Source organism: Artibeus jamaicensis, unplaced genomic scaffold (genome assembly GCF_021234435.1).
Source record: "Artibeus jamaicensis isolate MK-2021 breed Jamaican fruit bat unplaced genomic scaffold, CSHL_Jam_final scaffold_3151, whole genome shotgun sequence".
In the NCBI taxonomy this organism is placed as follows: Eukaryota; Metazoa; Chordata; class Mammalia; order Chiroptera; family Phyllostomidae; genus Artibeus; species Artibeus jamaicensis.
The window spans coordinates 2,585,955-2,599,921 of NW_026522037.1; the positions used below are offsets into that span (position 1 = coordinate 2,585,955).

Consider the following 13,967-nt stretch of genomic DNA (forward strand, 5'->3'; position numbering starts at 1 on the left):
CTGAGTAATTGCGCCCGAGTTTCCTGGAGGCTCCCAGGTGAGACCTTGAGAACCGGTGCTTGTAAGTCACTCCCTTCATCTCTTCGAAGAGCCTTTTATGTGACAGAATGCTCCCAACGTTCTGAACACATTCTTTGCTTTTTGCTCTAGACCATGCTTCTCAGGACAGTGAATCCATCAATTTTAGGGTCTTTTACCAACTGGAAGGACGGCAGTTTCAGAAACAATCACATCCCATTCCTTTCTGTCAACAGCTCTTTCCTGAACCCACCTCTTTCCACTGGTACGGTCCACTCTTCAATAGCTCGCAGGACACAATTTAGATAAGCTTTCTGCCATCATGTAACAAGGGTTCTCTCTCCTCCAGTTTTCAGTAACATGTTCCTATTTCCTTCTGAGCCCTCACCAGTAGTACATTTAATGTCCACATTTCTAACAACAGTCTGTTGACGGTGATTTAAGTAGTCTCTAAGGAAATTCAGGTTTTGCCTGGAAAGTTCCTCACTTCTGGGACCTCAATCTTGGAGCTTCTAACACCTGTATTTCTACTAACGGTCTGTTCAAGGCAATCTAGGTTTTTTCCCATCATGCTTCTTGAAATTCTTCTAGGTTCTGCCCCTTGTCCAATTCCAAACCCACTTCCACATTTTTAGGTATTTGTTACAGCAGTGCTCCACTTCTGGTACCAAAATCTGTGTTAGTTTCCTATTGCTTCTGTAACAAGTCACCCAAAGCCAATTTATTAGCTTAATGTAACACAGTTTACTATTTCATAGTCTGTAGGCCAGAAGTCCAGCGCGGGTCTCACCAGTCCAAAATCAAGGTGTTGGCAGGCCACATGCCCTCCTGGAGGCTCTGGGAGAGGACCTGTTTGCTGCTCATTTGTCAGCAAAATTCAGTTCTTTCAAGCTGTAGGGCCAACGTCCAGTTTTCAAAAAACTGAAGGCGCTTCCCTGCTTCCAGAGGATGCTGCATCCCTCGGCTCATGGCCTTCTTCCTCTGTCTCTGAAGCCAGCAATGGGCGGGAGTCTCCCTCATGCCTTTCTGACACGGCCTGTCACGGCCTCTGCATCCGACTGGAGAAAGGCTCTCTCTCTGCTTTTACGGAGCTGTGTGACTAGACTGTGTTGGTCTGATGATCCAGAATAATCTCCCCATGTCAAAACCCACCACCTCAATCACACCTGGGGAGTCCCTTTTGCCACGTAAGGTAACATATTCACAGTCCCCAGGCTCTGGAGACTAGGGCATGGACATCTTGGAGGGTCGTTACTCTGCCTACCAAGCCTGTGGTGCAGAGAAGGCAGGAAGCCATGCGATAGGCCACTCACTCACTGTGTGAGCGTGGGTGAGTTACCTGGGCTCTGTGTGTCTCAGCTGTGTCATCTGTAAAGTGAAGATAGCAGTGCCTACCTGTGGTGCTTATCTGGAGACTGTTAACTACCCCCAAAAGGCATTTCCCTCTTCATTTTTTTCTAGTAACAAAACCTGCTCCTTAACCTCCAAATTTAAGCTGGATGTAAAACCACCCAGCTCAAGACTACATGATGTCTGTTTTGGAGCAGGCTGTGGCCACGTAACTCAGTCTAGACCAACAGGGCATAAGCAGAAGTGATACATACATTTTCTGCATCACTTACAAAGTGAAAGAAAACTGTCTGTCTGGCACCTCGTCTCTCTCTCTCTCCGTACCCCTGGGCTGGAGGGTAAACGTGGCTGCACCCAGTCCCAATCAGAGAGACGAGAACACCAGCTGAGGTCACGGTGAAGCACTGAGATAAAGGAACCCGTGTCTCCGAATGACCTCATGGGACAGATCTGCGCCAACCATCTAGCAAGGCTGGACACTTACATGAGAAACAGACTCTGTATCGTTCAACTCAATGCATTTAATAAACTAATACTTGCAAAGTGCTCGGCAATACAGGGAGTGTGACGCAGTAATGGCTCCGATTACCAACCGCGTTAACCTGCACGCTGGAGCCTGTGATTCTGCCCACCGCCGCCAGTACCCCACAGCCAGTGCACAGAAGGCAGCATGAGCGCCGCCTACCCAAACTATTGTGTGCTCCTCTGAGGTCACTCTAGACTGGGGAGCTCGAGAACCTGCTCTCTGCACACAGCTCGCCGCCTCTCTCTCGGCCAGCGGGGCGGGCTGGCACGCGTGTGGCTCTGCTGTGAGTCAGTGGGCAGCCCCCCAGGTCGCGTTACTCACATGGATGTTCGGTACTTGATGTCATCTTTTTCAGCCAGCTCTTCGCAGGTGAGGCCGTTGTGCTCTTTCCAGAGTCCCTGACACTTCCTACAGGTCTCCTGGGGACAAAGCAGAGACACACAGACAGCTCCTGGTGAGCACACCCCATGCGTGTTTCTGCCCAATGGCAGCAAATGGGAAATAAGCCCCAGGCTGCCTGAGCTCTTTCGGAGGCTCTCCCTCCCTCTCAGCGGGCGCACTGCTACCGACATCCCAACAAAACAGGAAGGGATGGATGGGTCACTGGAAGAAAGCTCGAGAAAATTTTCTCTCTGTAGAGTGAAAGGATGCATGGTTTGCCCTGGCTGGGGTGGCTCAGTTGGAGCGTCATCCCGTACACTGAAGGGCTGCAGGTTCGATCCCTGGTCAGGGCATGTATGGGAGACTGCCAACTGATATTTCTCTCTCATATCAACACTCACCCTGTTCCCCTTACTTTCTCTCTAAAAGCAATGAAAAAAAAAATGTCCTCAGGTGAGGATAAAGAAAAAAAATGGAGAAAGGACTCATAGTTTCCATCACCCAATTTGTATAAGACTTTCTAAAAAACCAGGACCCACCCCCCCAACCAACAGACAGATTTATGGAATTTGGGATTTTTAAAAAAGATTTTCTTTCTTTTTAGACAGAGGTGAAGGGAGGGAGAAAGAGAGGGAGAGAAACATCAATGTACAGTTGCTTCTCATGCGTCCCCACTGGAGACCTGGCCTGCAACTCAGGCGAACGGCCTAGATCGGGGCGACCGACGGCCCTTCAGCAGGCATTCATTCCCTCGGGCACCCCTACCTCATAAACATGAACCCTTTTCCATGGCTTAACTTTGTTTATAAACAGGAATTTTAAAAATTACTACTTTTTATTCTAGGGTTCCTTGTAGTTTATAAACTATCTCACACTACTAATAGGAATAAAAAAAAAAACCCACACATCACTCCAATCTAGTTTCCATAAGTGGAAATTACAACCCTAATAACTGTGGTAAAGACACTGTCAGCTTTAACTGGGGACATGATCAGCATGGGGGACAGTGACGGCTTAAGGAAGTGGAGCCTAGACTCTGAGGAGGCAAAGAGGGCCGGGGACAAGAACGTTCCAGGCTGAGGCGCACAGGCGAGGCTGGCAGGTCTGGCTCCTGAGGCTGGACTACAGACAGTGAACACAGGCCCCGTGAGGCCCACGGGGGCCTTGTGGGTGTGATTATCAGTTTGACTTTTACCCTAAGAGCACCAGGAAGGCGTCCAAAGGTGTTGAGCATGGGAATAACATGATCGGCTTTGTGATTTTATGAGATCATTTTTCACGGAGAACAGACTGGCAGGAGGAAAGAGTAGGAGGTAGTTAGGAAACTAAGAAAAGTCGTCCAGGAGGGAGATCAAGGAGGCCCAGACCTGGGGCTACAGGGAGGGCGTGACAGAGAGCCGACTGATTTGAGAGAGATGGACGAAGCCGAACTGGCTGGCGGGCAACATGGCGACAGCCAGCTCTGGGAGCGGGGGAGGGAGGTGTCAAGGGTATCACCCCGGTTTCTGGTTTGTGCAGCACAAGGTAACAGCAACACAGATGGAGCTTGGGGACAGTGGGAAAAGCCTGGCTTGGGTAGAGGGGGGGCTGGCTTAAAATCCGGAATTTGATATGGGTGGTGATGGCGGGGAGGACCGGTGGGACACTCAGCAGAGATGTCAGATAGGCGTGGCTGGGCCAGAGATGGCCACAAGACTTACTAGATTGTATTTTCACATCAATTCTAACATCTATTGCCGTGCCCTCCACATAACTGAACATTTTCTAACATACACTGGTAGGATAACTCTAACAGGGCACAGAATGGTATGTACAGCATAGATGCTACCATTCTATGGCGGTGGGGGGGAAGAGAGTGATATACAAAACCAACCTGGAAGGACACCCCAGCAATTGTTAGTACTGACTGTCCTGAGTAGCTGGGAGGCAGGGGCGAGACTTCTTACTGTAGGCCTTTTGAATCTTTTACCACACAAATGTACTATGTAATTAAAAGATAGAATTTAAAGCAAGAGAAAAATGAAATGGACCGCTTGGGGAGCTAAGGACTCGAACAACCCTTTGGTGGGTGTTGTAAAAAGGCTTCAAACAACAGAACGAGGTGGCGCGGGGGCAGAAATGAGCTGATTGAAGATTCTGTATTAAATGCTTTTGTTTCCAAGGCAAACAATGTTCTCTAGTCCGCTAATTACATCCCTGTCAGCAAACACAGCCTAAATCAGCAGTGAGTTAATTATTATGCACCAAAATTTAAAGTAGTATAAACCCCATTTCTGAAAGACCGTTCCTTGACTATTCCACAAAACTGAAAGGATAAACAACAGCTGGAGAATACAGATGAGCTGGTAGCTATCTTCCAAACAACACTAACCTAGCCACCCGCCGGGAACAGCAGCTTGGGAAAAATGCACAGCATGTAGATAATGCTTCATAGCATTCCTGGAGACCCAGCTGCTACTGCACGGGCCCTTCTTCGTAAGGGAAGAACCCATTTTCCCTCTCTTCCTTTCCCATCTTCCTTTCCCAAGGAAGAACCCTGTCCCAGCGGCACAGGTCCACGACAGCAAGATGGCCAGGCCAGGCTGAGTCAGTTGTGGGGGGTCACTGGGAAGCTACCACTCACTTCCAAAATCACAGCGGTTCTCCTGTAGGTCCAAGGGTACATTTGCAGCCATGGTACTTCTCACTGAAGGAAGGGCCCAGGGGTCCCAGAGAATAAAACCAAAATGTCTTCTAAAAAGTCTAGCCAGCTAGACACCGAAATCCACAATTAAAACAAGGCAAGCAAACAGCAGGCTGGGTAAATTTAACATCTGGAGCTTTTTCTTAAAAAAATGTACCCTCTCTTCTGAACCCAGTACATACTTTACTAAATTGTAATCCTCTCCTCTCAAGCACAGCTAGGCTCTGTCCCTAGACTCAACAAACGCTTAAACAGTGTCAGGCAGGTTTCTAACAGGAAGAAACCCCATTCTTCAAAGCGAGGTTAAGGGGAAAGTCCCAAGGACCATTCTAGACGGCAGAGCACACTTCAGCAAACACCTTCAGGACACAAAGGCCAGCACATCCTGGCTTTCAAATCTCACTCGAGACTGTGCTCCCCAACACCTGTGTGCACTTCTGGATCAGGAGGAAACAGCTGCTTTCATCGACATCCCAAACACAATCCGCACACATCCGGTAGGGCCGGCAAAGAAGGGGGGAGGGGTGAGTCAGAGAACCTTTGAGGAGTCACGGGACCGACTAAAACAAGTACCCCGAGTGGTGAGAACACTCAGGCAACCAGTCAGGCCCTCTTCCCATCTGGGTTGACAGTTCTTTGTGAGACACCCTTCCCAGCTACGACAGCCATTAATGGCCGAGTATCTAAAATGTAGAACCAGGCTGTCAAACATGAGTAAAGAAAGATATTCAATATTTTAATGAGCAAAAAAGGTTTCCGTCATTAAATAAAATTATTTAAAAGTATGACTTAATATCACCTTTAAGGGTTTTTTTTGCATTTTTGTTATGTTTTGCAGTGTATGTTACAACAGCAGCACATACACACAACTTACAAACACACACACACTCTGGGAGGCTCCTGCTGTGCATCTTTTCCAACACCGACACTACGAGCAACCGCAACCACAGAGCCCCGCACCCGCTGCCCCGGACGGGGCAAGGCACGGCAGGGCAGCAGGCTGCCCGCCTGGCGTGCAAGTGCTCCGGGACCGAAGGGGCTGCCGTCCGGGCAGGGAGACAGTTAAGCACGACTGGAGGAGTCCTGAAAGCAACGAGGGAGAAGTCTCTAGGAACTTCTGAGTTTCTAACTTGGGACACCAGCTGGGCTGGTGGAAACATGAGCTCAGATCAAATGCTGCAGGAGGACAGACAGATCGAGTGAGGGTGAGAGCTCTGGTGAGAACATAGCTTAATTTTAGACTGGCATCTTTATTCATCCCCAGGACCCGTGCGTGGAACTTCTATCATTTGTCGAGTGCTGAGTGAGATGCTGGGGGTATGGCAATAAGCAAATCAGACTCAGTTTCTACCTTGCTGGAGCTTACAGTCTAGTGAAGAAAATGGGTACTATACAAACAATGTATATAACTACGACCGTTGGGGAACATTGCGGAGGGAAAGCATTGGGTGCTGGAAGTGTGAAACAGTGGAGCTGTTATTAGTCCGGGATCAGAAAAGCCTTTCTGAGAATGTGACATGGAAGTGAAGCCCTGAAGGGTGAGCGGGGTCAGCAGGGGTTTGGGCAGAGGAAAGAGAGGGTGTGTGCCAGGCCTGTCTCATTCCAGGGGCGCAGAGGAAGTTGGTGGGGATAGAGTCCGAGGGGTGGAGGGGCAGAGGAGTGGGGTGGGGGGAGTTTAGGATGGAGAGTGGTCAGTGCAGATTCTGAGGCTACAGGGACAGATTTGGGAAGCAGGCTGAGCGGGTGAAGTCGTCCTTATGTTTCCACAAGATTGCCCTGGTTGCTGAAGGTGCAGGGCCCTCTGACTAAGCTGCAGGGCCTTGCAGGGACCCTCACTAAACTAGCGCCAAGTAGCTGACTTCTGGGGAGACGAGCCCTGGAGTCAGGGCTCTGTTCTCGGCCAGACTTCCTCCACAGCCCCACACAAACTCCTTCCAGAGCCCGCCTGTGCCGGCACTGAGGCTGGCGGGGCTGAGACTGACCGGGGGGCTAGGGAAGCAGTGGCATGCCCACCTTTTCTTGTTAGGAATAAAAGCTTTCCCCATATGGTTTCAGAAAGGGACTCTACTATTATTTTTTAAAAGACTCTTTTTCAATTTTGGCTCTTTAGATGAACTGCCCACTAGACCGTTATCTACAAGGTAGTGCACACCTTTAACGAGCACCTTGAACTCTCACATCCCGCCCACTGCCCCGCAGTACTGGCTCCTGGGTTCCACACCCAAACATCGTCCGGTACAGGGTGCTTCGCAGATACCTCTCATTCAATCTTCAGAGCAACTCCGCAAGGAAAGTACTGGAACATTAGCCTCACTTAAATTATTTATTTATCTTTAGAGAGAGGGGACAAGAAGGAGAAAGAGTGGGAGAGAAACATCAATGTGTGGTTGCCTCTCATGTGTCCCCTACTGGGGACCTGGCCTGAAACCCAGGCATGTGCCCTGACTGGGAACTGAACTGGTAGCCTCATTTTTTTTTTATAAATGAGAAAAGGAAGGCTCAGAGAGGCATATTAACTTGTTTAAGGTCACATAGCTATGGACTCCAGTTTGCACGATCCCAGAGACACTTGCTCTTTCTCCTCTGTTCTCATGCTTGCCAGTAGAATGACTGTTAGCAAGAACAGGTCATTGTTTACTGGAAAACCCGAGGCCTAAGAATATGAGACAAGCCCTGAGGTTACAATGGCCACCTTGTGTACAGAGACCATAGATGAAAGGTCAGCAAGGCTGTGGAGCAACGAGTGTCAGGGCATTGAAGGCGCAGCTGCAGCTGCAGCTGTGCAGGACGCCTGCTTCCCTGTGCTTCCTGGAGAGCTGGGGGATTTTTTAATGATAACGATAGGAACCTTCTAATCACTGAGCAACCTTAGACTGGACCTGCGGGGAAGCAGCTGTTCCCACCACCTTCACCAGCTGCATGTCTGGCAGAGCACAGAAGGAAGTGTGTTTTTAGATTCCCATTAGATGTGCAGACAGGCTCAGCGTGACTACACCAGAACCAAGTAACAGTTACTTCGTCCTCCCCTTCACCAGCCCCTGGGCCTTTACTTGTAAATACCTGCCACTCACGTCTCAAAGACAGCCAGGACTATGATATATGCAGACATGCTAATGACAATGCCTGAGATCAGCACCCTCACCAGTACTGCCCTGGTCTTAGTCCTGTTCCCAGTGACCCTGGGAACAAATGATTCCCACACTGAAAGGAGCGACAGCCCTCTCGCCTCTCTTCCCCCTCTCGCCCCTCCTGAGGGCTGTCCACAGTGCCTGGGCTGTGCTCAGCAAAGGGTCAGTGAACAAATCAAGTCTGCCCTCCTAGAGTCTACATTCCGGGAGGGCTGGGTGGGTGGAATGACAGACAGATGAGCACATGCTCTGGAGACGTAGCATGGCATGGCATGGGGGTGTGGGCAGGGAGGCTGTATCTTCCACCGTGTGAAGCACACCTTGTACAGAACTGGCGATTTGGCTCAAGCCTTTAGCCAAAGGCTAAAGCCAAAGGTGGAGCAGTGGAAGCAGGATGGGAAGTGGAAGAGGAGCTGAGAGAGGCGGGCGGCACCCGCAACGGGCCTCAGGGCTTGCCTGGACCAGCACGGCTGGCCTCCTGCCAGGGCTACATGCCCAACACCCTCAACTGTACAATGCTCTGCCTAGATGTCCTTTCTCTCTGGCAGCGTGCACTCGTTAGTTCTCATTTCAAATACCAGGGAAAGCCAAACGACCTGGGCAAAAGTTGGCACTCTTCCCCTGGACTCCGAGAGCCCATGGCTCCCAACCCATTACAGTACTTTTAATAGTGTCTTGTAATTATTTGATTACATCACACATCCAAGGAGCCAAGCACTCCTTGCAGGCAAAAACTATGCCCTGCTGATCACGGCAGACAGGCTCGGAATGGAGGGTTCAATTCAACCAAGCCAAGAGCAAAGTTATCTTTGAATGCCTACTTGGTGCCACATGGTGATGCATTGGTGAATAAGCTGCAAATTCCTCACAGCAAGGGGCTTACTTACGGCCCACCACACCACGCCTGTTGCCTTTGAATTTAAGGGCCTCACACTAGGTCTGACCCCCGCGCCAAGGGGCTGAATGTATGGAAAACTAGAGATGAAGGTGGTGAGACGAAGCACACCCCGCTCTGTGCAGAGGCCGAGACTCCAAGGACTCTGCCCTCTCACATGGGAGTGGGTAGGTGGAGAGACAGGCACATGAGACTTCTCGGTAAACTGGCCCCTGCCCCAAAGAGTATTATTTCCTCCCCATAGGGTCTTCATATTTATAATTCGTGAAGTATAATGACAATTTTATGAGAAAACCAAGTTAAATATAAGACATTCTCAGGTTAATTCATTAGGGTTGATGTCTTAAGGATATGGGTTATGTATGAGGGGGAACCCCCCCAAAGACCCCTGGAATTCATTTATTAAAAACTGTGTATTCTTACATGTTTAAACTTCAGTCACCTTCAAAGTACTCTCCATTTGATGTAACAGCCCTACTGAGATGTTTTTTTCTACTGCTCAAAACAATTTCTGGGCTCATCAATCTTGATGCCTTTTAGTGCTTCTGTCATTTTTTATTTCACCTCTTCCACATTGGCAAAACATTTCCCTTTGAGGACGTTTTTTACCGAGGAAAACCAAAAAAAAGTCATTTGGGATGAGATCAGGTAAATAGGAAGGGTGTGACACCAGGGTCATGCTGGTTTTGGTCAAAAACTGCTGAACACTTAGCGTGGTGTGGGCACGCGCGTTCATAAATCAGCCATCATGAAATGGGCAAACCCACTGAATGAGTCTTCAAAAAATCTCCCTGAAGCCGAAAGCAGCCTCTCAAAACAGCACCAGCTAGTACACTGAGACAGATGGGTTCCTAGGACACTCAACTAGTGGGGGAAGCCTGTACTACAAGGGGCCTGCCTTCCAGACGATGGTTCCAGGTTTTTTTGGTATTTGTATTTTTCACCGCGTTTCCTTTCTTTGCTCCCTTTCTCCCCCAATCTAATGCAAAACTGGAAAGATTAGTTATTACCAAGAATCTCATGACCAAATGCTTGCAGATGGTGCTTGAGAAAGTACTGAGTATATTTCAATTAAGATGTCCTTTGTTGATTTTCTCCTATAGCTTCAATATGTGGAAACTGATTTCTTCATTTCCGTGAAAGGAGCTTCATAAATGGTAGGTAGCACAGGCAAACCCGTGCCTGGAACCTCTAGTTTAGAAGTGTCAGGACCGAAAGATCAGAGTCAGCCTGGCTCCCCCCCTCTCCCCAGGAGCTGTAGAGTTCGGTTACTCCCCAAGGTCAGATCACAGGCTCCTCCCACCCCATACAACCAGATTGAGACATCCAGCCTCCTGGACCCACTGAATTTCTCACAGGACGAGCACAATTCAAACGTCCACTGTCTCACACCGTCTTGTACTGATCTGACTGCATCACACCTCTTCAAGAAGCCGAGCTCTCCCTGTGGAAGATTTCTTTCTTTTCTTAAAGTAAATAATCTCTCAGAAGCAAGAGCACCTAGGTTTCTAACTACAGAAACTCAGATCTGGGCATGGCCAGGTGACAGCTCTGGGCAGCACTCCTGAGGGAAGGACTTCTCAGGGAAGACTTCATACTATTGGTTTTAACGGTCATAGACTAAAGTAAGGGGATTTTAAAAAACGTGTACACTGGACATGCACCCTACTATCTCTCTGTACAGAAATAGAGCTTGAAAAAGAACTCAAGTTGCCCTGGCTGGTGTAGCTCAGTGGATTGAGCACGGGTTTGTGAAGCAAAGGGTCACTGGTTGGATTCCCAGTCAGAGCATATGCCTGGGTTCTGGGCCAGGTCCCCAGTGGGGGACGCCTGAAAGGCAACCAAACACTGATGTTTCTCTCCCTCTCTTTCTCTCTCCCTTTCCAGAAAAAAAGAAAAAATCTTACAAAAAATTTTTAAAAAGAGAAAGAAATGGTTCAAGTCTTACTCTTGCTGATTAGAAAGAAGCCAAACACTCCCTTCCTTTGGATCCATCAGCAGTAGGTGACAAACACAAGTGGCCTCAACCTTGGTTTCTGTGCTAATGCTGCCCCCTAGGGACAGAATGTTATAAAGACACCCAGGCCTACCAACGTTGCCTGGGAGAGGGGATGCTTGAGAAATACTTACTGACTGGGAAAGCCACAGTTGCCTGCTTTTTGCTACCTTGGGTACCAGGACTTTCAAGATAAAGTGGGTCAATGCTTCCTGGAATACATACAAGTTCTATTTTACCTTCATTGGCATAACACAAAATGGCAATTCCTTTATAGCAATTATTCAAATACTGATGACTCTTTCCCTCAAATGTCCGTTTATATTGGCGACGCCCAGAGCAGTGCCAGGAGGTTGGCATTTGCGTGCTAGGGAGAAACACAGGAAGAGAGCACATCAGTGCTGGAGTGCAGTGGAAATCGCCCACAGGTTACTAAGTCGGTGGCTGGGGAAGGCCTCTCCAAAGAAAGTCTGTTTCAGCAAAGACTTAGGAAAGGTGAGGAAGTGAGCCTCATGGTGTCCAGGGAAAGAGCTCCAGGCTGAGGGAGAGCGAGGAGCGAGGCGGAAGGCCAGTAAGAGCTGAATGGAAGGCAGGCGTCTGGAGCCTGGGAGGCGATGATAAGGACTTTGGCACATACCCAGAGTAAACAGAGTCTAAGAAGATTCTCTCTACAAGGATTTGAGTGATGCTAGTCCAAAGCACCCTCCCTGCTAGCACCACTTTTCATGGAGAGCGCTCACGCGTCTGTGCGTCACTCATAGGCATGAAGGGGCAGGAGGGCAGGGGCTATGACTAATCCGCACCCGAAGGGTTCGCTGGCAGCAGACACTCAACACAATACAGGTTTGGGGAAGCAAAGTTACTAACAGCTGTGATTTTCAAACTATGAACTGCAACCCATCGGTGTGTTGTGAAATCATTTTAGTAGGTAGGTAATGACCAGTGTTTTGTTTTTGTTTTTAAACTAGAACAGAAAAGAAGATACTAGAGAATGCACTTCACGTGCTGGATATTTGTTTTGTAAAACTACTGTTTTGGTTACACGTATATATATTTATATACATTTATGTATGTATTTGGTTTATGATAAAATACATTCCTACTATAGCTCAGAGTCAAAACAGTTTGAAAGCCAATAATTTATGATTCATTCATTCAAAAACCTAGTTTCTTTAAAGGATCAGAGAGGTTCTTTCTTGTAGTAGGACTCCCAGGGACCACTATTTCAGAACTGAACAATGGCCCCATCCCCGGTTTTCTCTGGAGGGAATGAACGCTTAGAGAGCAACAATGCATGAGAATCAGGCGGAACAGCGGCCTTCAGGAGGGCTCAGTAGCAAAGCAACATGGTAGGAAGTAGTGGCAGCTCTAATAACAGACTGTTTTAAACTGTCAAAAAGAAACACTGCTAGAACCTGGGCAGACACAAGCCCAAGCAGACCTCTTTGCTCACACACTCCTGGCCTTCCTGGAATCTGCGCCTGGCAGGAGCTTACCACTCCCTGGAAGAGAGGCTCAGATTTCAGGACACCCGGAAGCTGCATCTGCATCCTCCCGATGTTCACTAAAAGGGCACAGCTGTGTGTGTGTGGGGGAGGCAGACAGTAAGGGCCCCTCACAGTGCAGAACTTGGAGAACATGAGGAATGCCACATAGTTCTTGGGGGAGACAGACAAGTGGTGGAAGAGGTGATACAAATCACACAGGAGAGCATTACGGCCAATGTGAGTTCCAACGGATCTGAGAAACAGAGAGCTGTTATCCCAGCTAGCTGAGGTTAGGAAATGGGGAGGTCAAGAACTCGTCAGCCTGAGTCCACACACTTGAAGGGAGAAGGAGCTGCACTGGCAAGCTCAGTATCTCTGGCTTTGTCAGACAGATACCATCCTACAGTGCGGACATCTGGCCAGGAGATGACTGGACCTCTGCCCCTGCCTCAGGCTCCCCTTCAGGTGTGCCTTTGGGGACAGACAGCAGGTGCTGGAAGGCCAACCTAAGTATCTGTGATATCAGCTCTATCTATTAGCCCTGGTCGGGTAGCTTAGTTAGTAACAGCGTTATCCTGGGAGAACCTACCAATGCTTGTGGGTTCAATCCCCAGTCAGGATACACACAAGAATCAACCAAAGAATGCCATAAGTAAGTGGGACAATGAATTGATGTCTCTCGAATCAATAAATTAAAAAAAAAAAAAAAGATTGTTACCCAAGTATAAAACAAACCTCCACTATCTCAAACACTATCAAAAATGCTTGATCACGGAGAAATCAATCAAGGTAGTACACTACTATACAGCACACTAAGGTGCCGTAAATGGGTCTCCTAGCACAGAATGTCTCAAATGTTACCTTCCTCTCATCTTTGTCAAGCTGTCATTCACCCACAGTCCACAGCTTCAATTCTCAGCTCCAGTTATATGGCCTACACCACAGGGAACTCGCAGTGTTGGTCGTACCAGAAGCCCATCTATAGCTTTTCATGAGGGCAAGAGTCCAGCCCAGGAAGGTGGAGCTGCAGGTTACCCAACGGGAACCACACCACTCGTGCCCCTTTCCATGCACCTCCCCTACAAGGCCTACAGAGTTCCAGGAATACTTGGCCTCTCCGAAAGCTGCCAGGGTGGTAGCCTGCTCTGGGATGTTGCTAGTTTCCTTGTTTTTATTCTTAATTATTTCTTTACAGCAACTGCTCAAAATAACAGCAGATGAACAACAGGCTAAAACTTCACAAGAGGCTATCCGCCTTTGCCAGGCTCCCCAGCCCTGCCTGGCTCAGGCTCTGTGTGCCAGGACGAAGGCTGTGCCACCTGGAAATGCGCAGGGGACACAGCTGCTGACACTCTAATAGGTTTGTCTTCGGCTCAACTGTATCTCCCACTACTGCCGTTTCTGCCTCACACTGTTCTCCCAACCGTCGGACGTGCTAAAACAGACACACCACTACTCGGGACAGTCTGCACTCCACGGGGGGTTCCGAGCCCCGCTGACTTT

At 48.8% G+C, this 13,967-nt stretch overlaps 1 protein-coding gene across 3 annotated transcripts in view; it reads right to left on the reverse strand.

Annotated features, from left to right (window-relative positions):
- Positions 1-13,967, reverse strand: part of RNF216 (ring finger protein 216) — a 112,613-nt gene that overhangs the window by 22,826 nt on the left and 75,820 nt on the right. For all 3 annotated transcript variants that reach the window (XM_037134840.2, XM_053656927.1, XM_053656928.1), the window contains one exon: positions 2,216-2,313. In XM_037134840.2, coding sequence (XP_036990735.1) covers positions 2,216-2,313 — 98 coding nt within the window. The remainder of the gene's footprint in view (positions 1-2,215; positions 2,314-13,967) is intronic.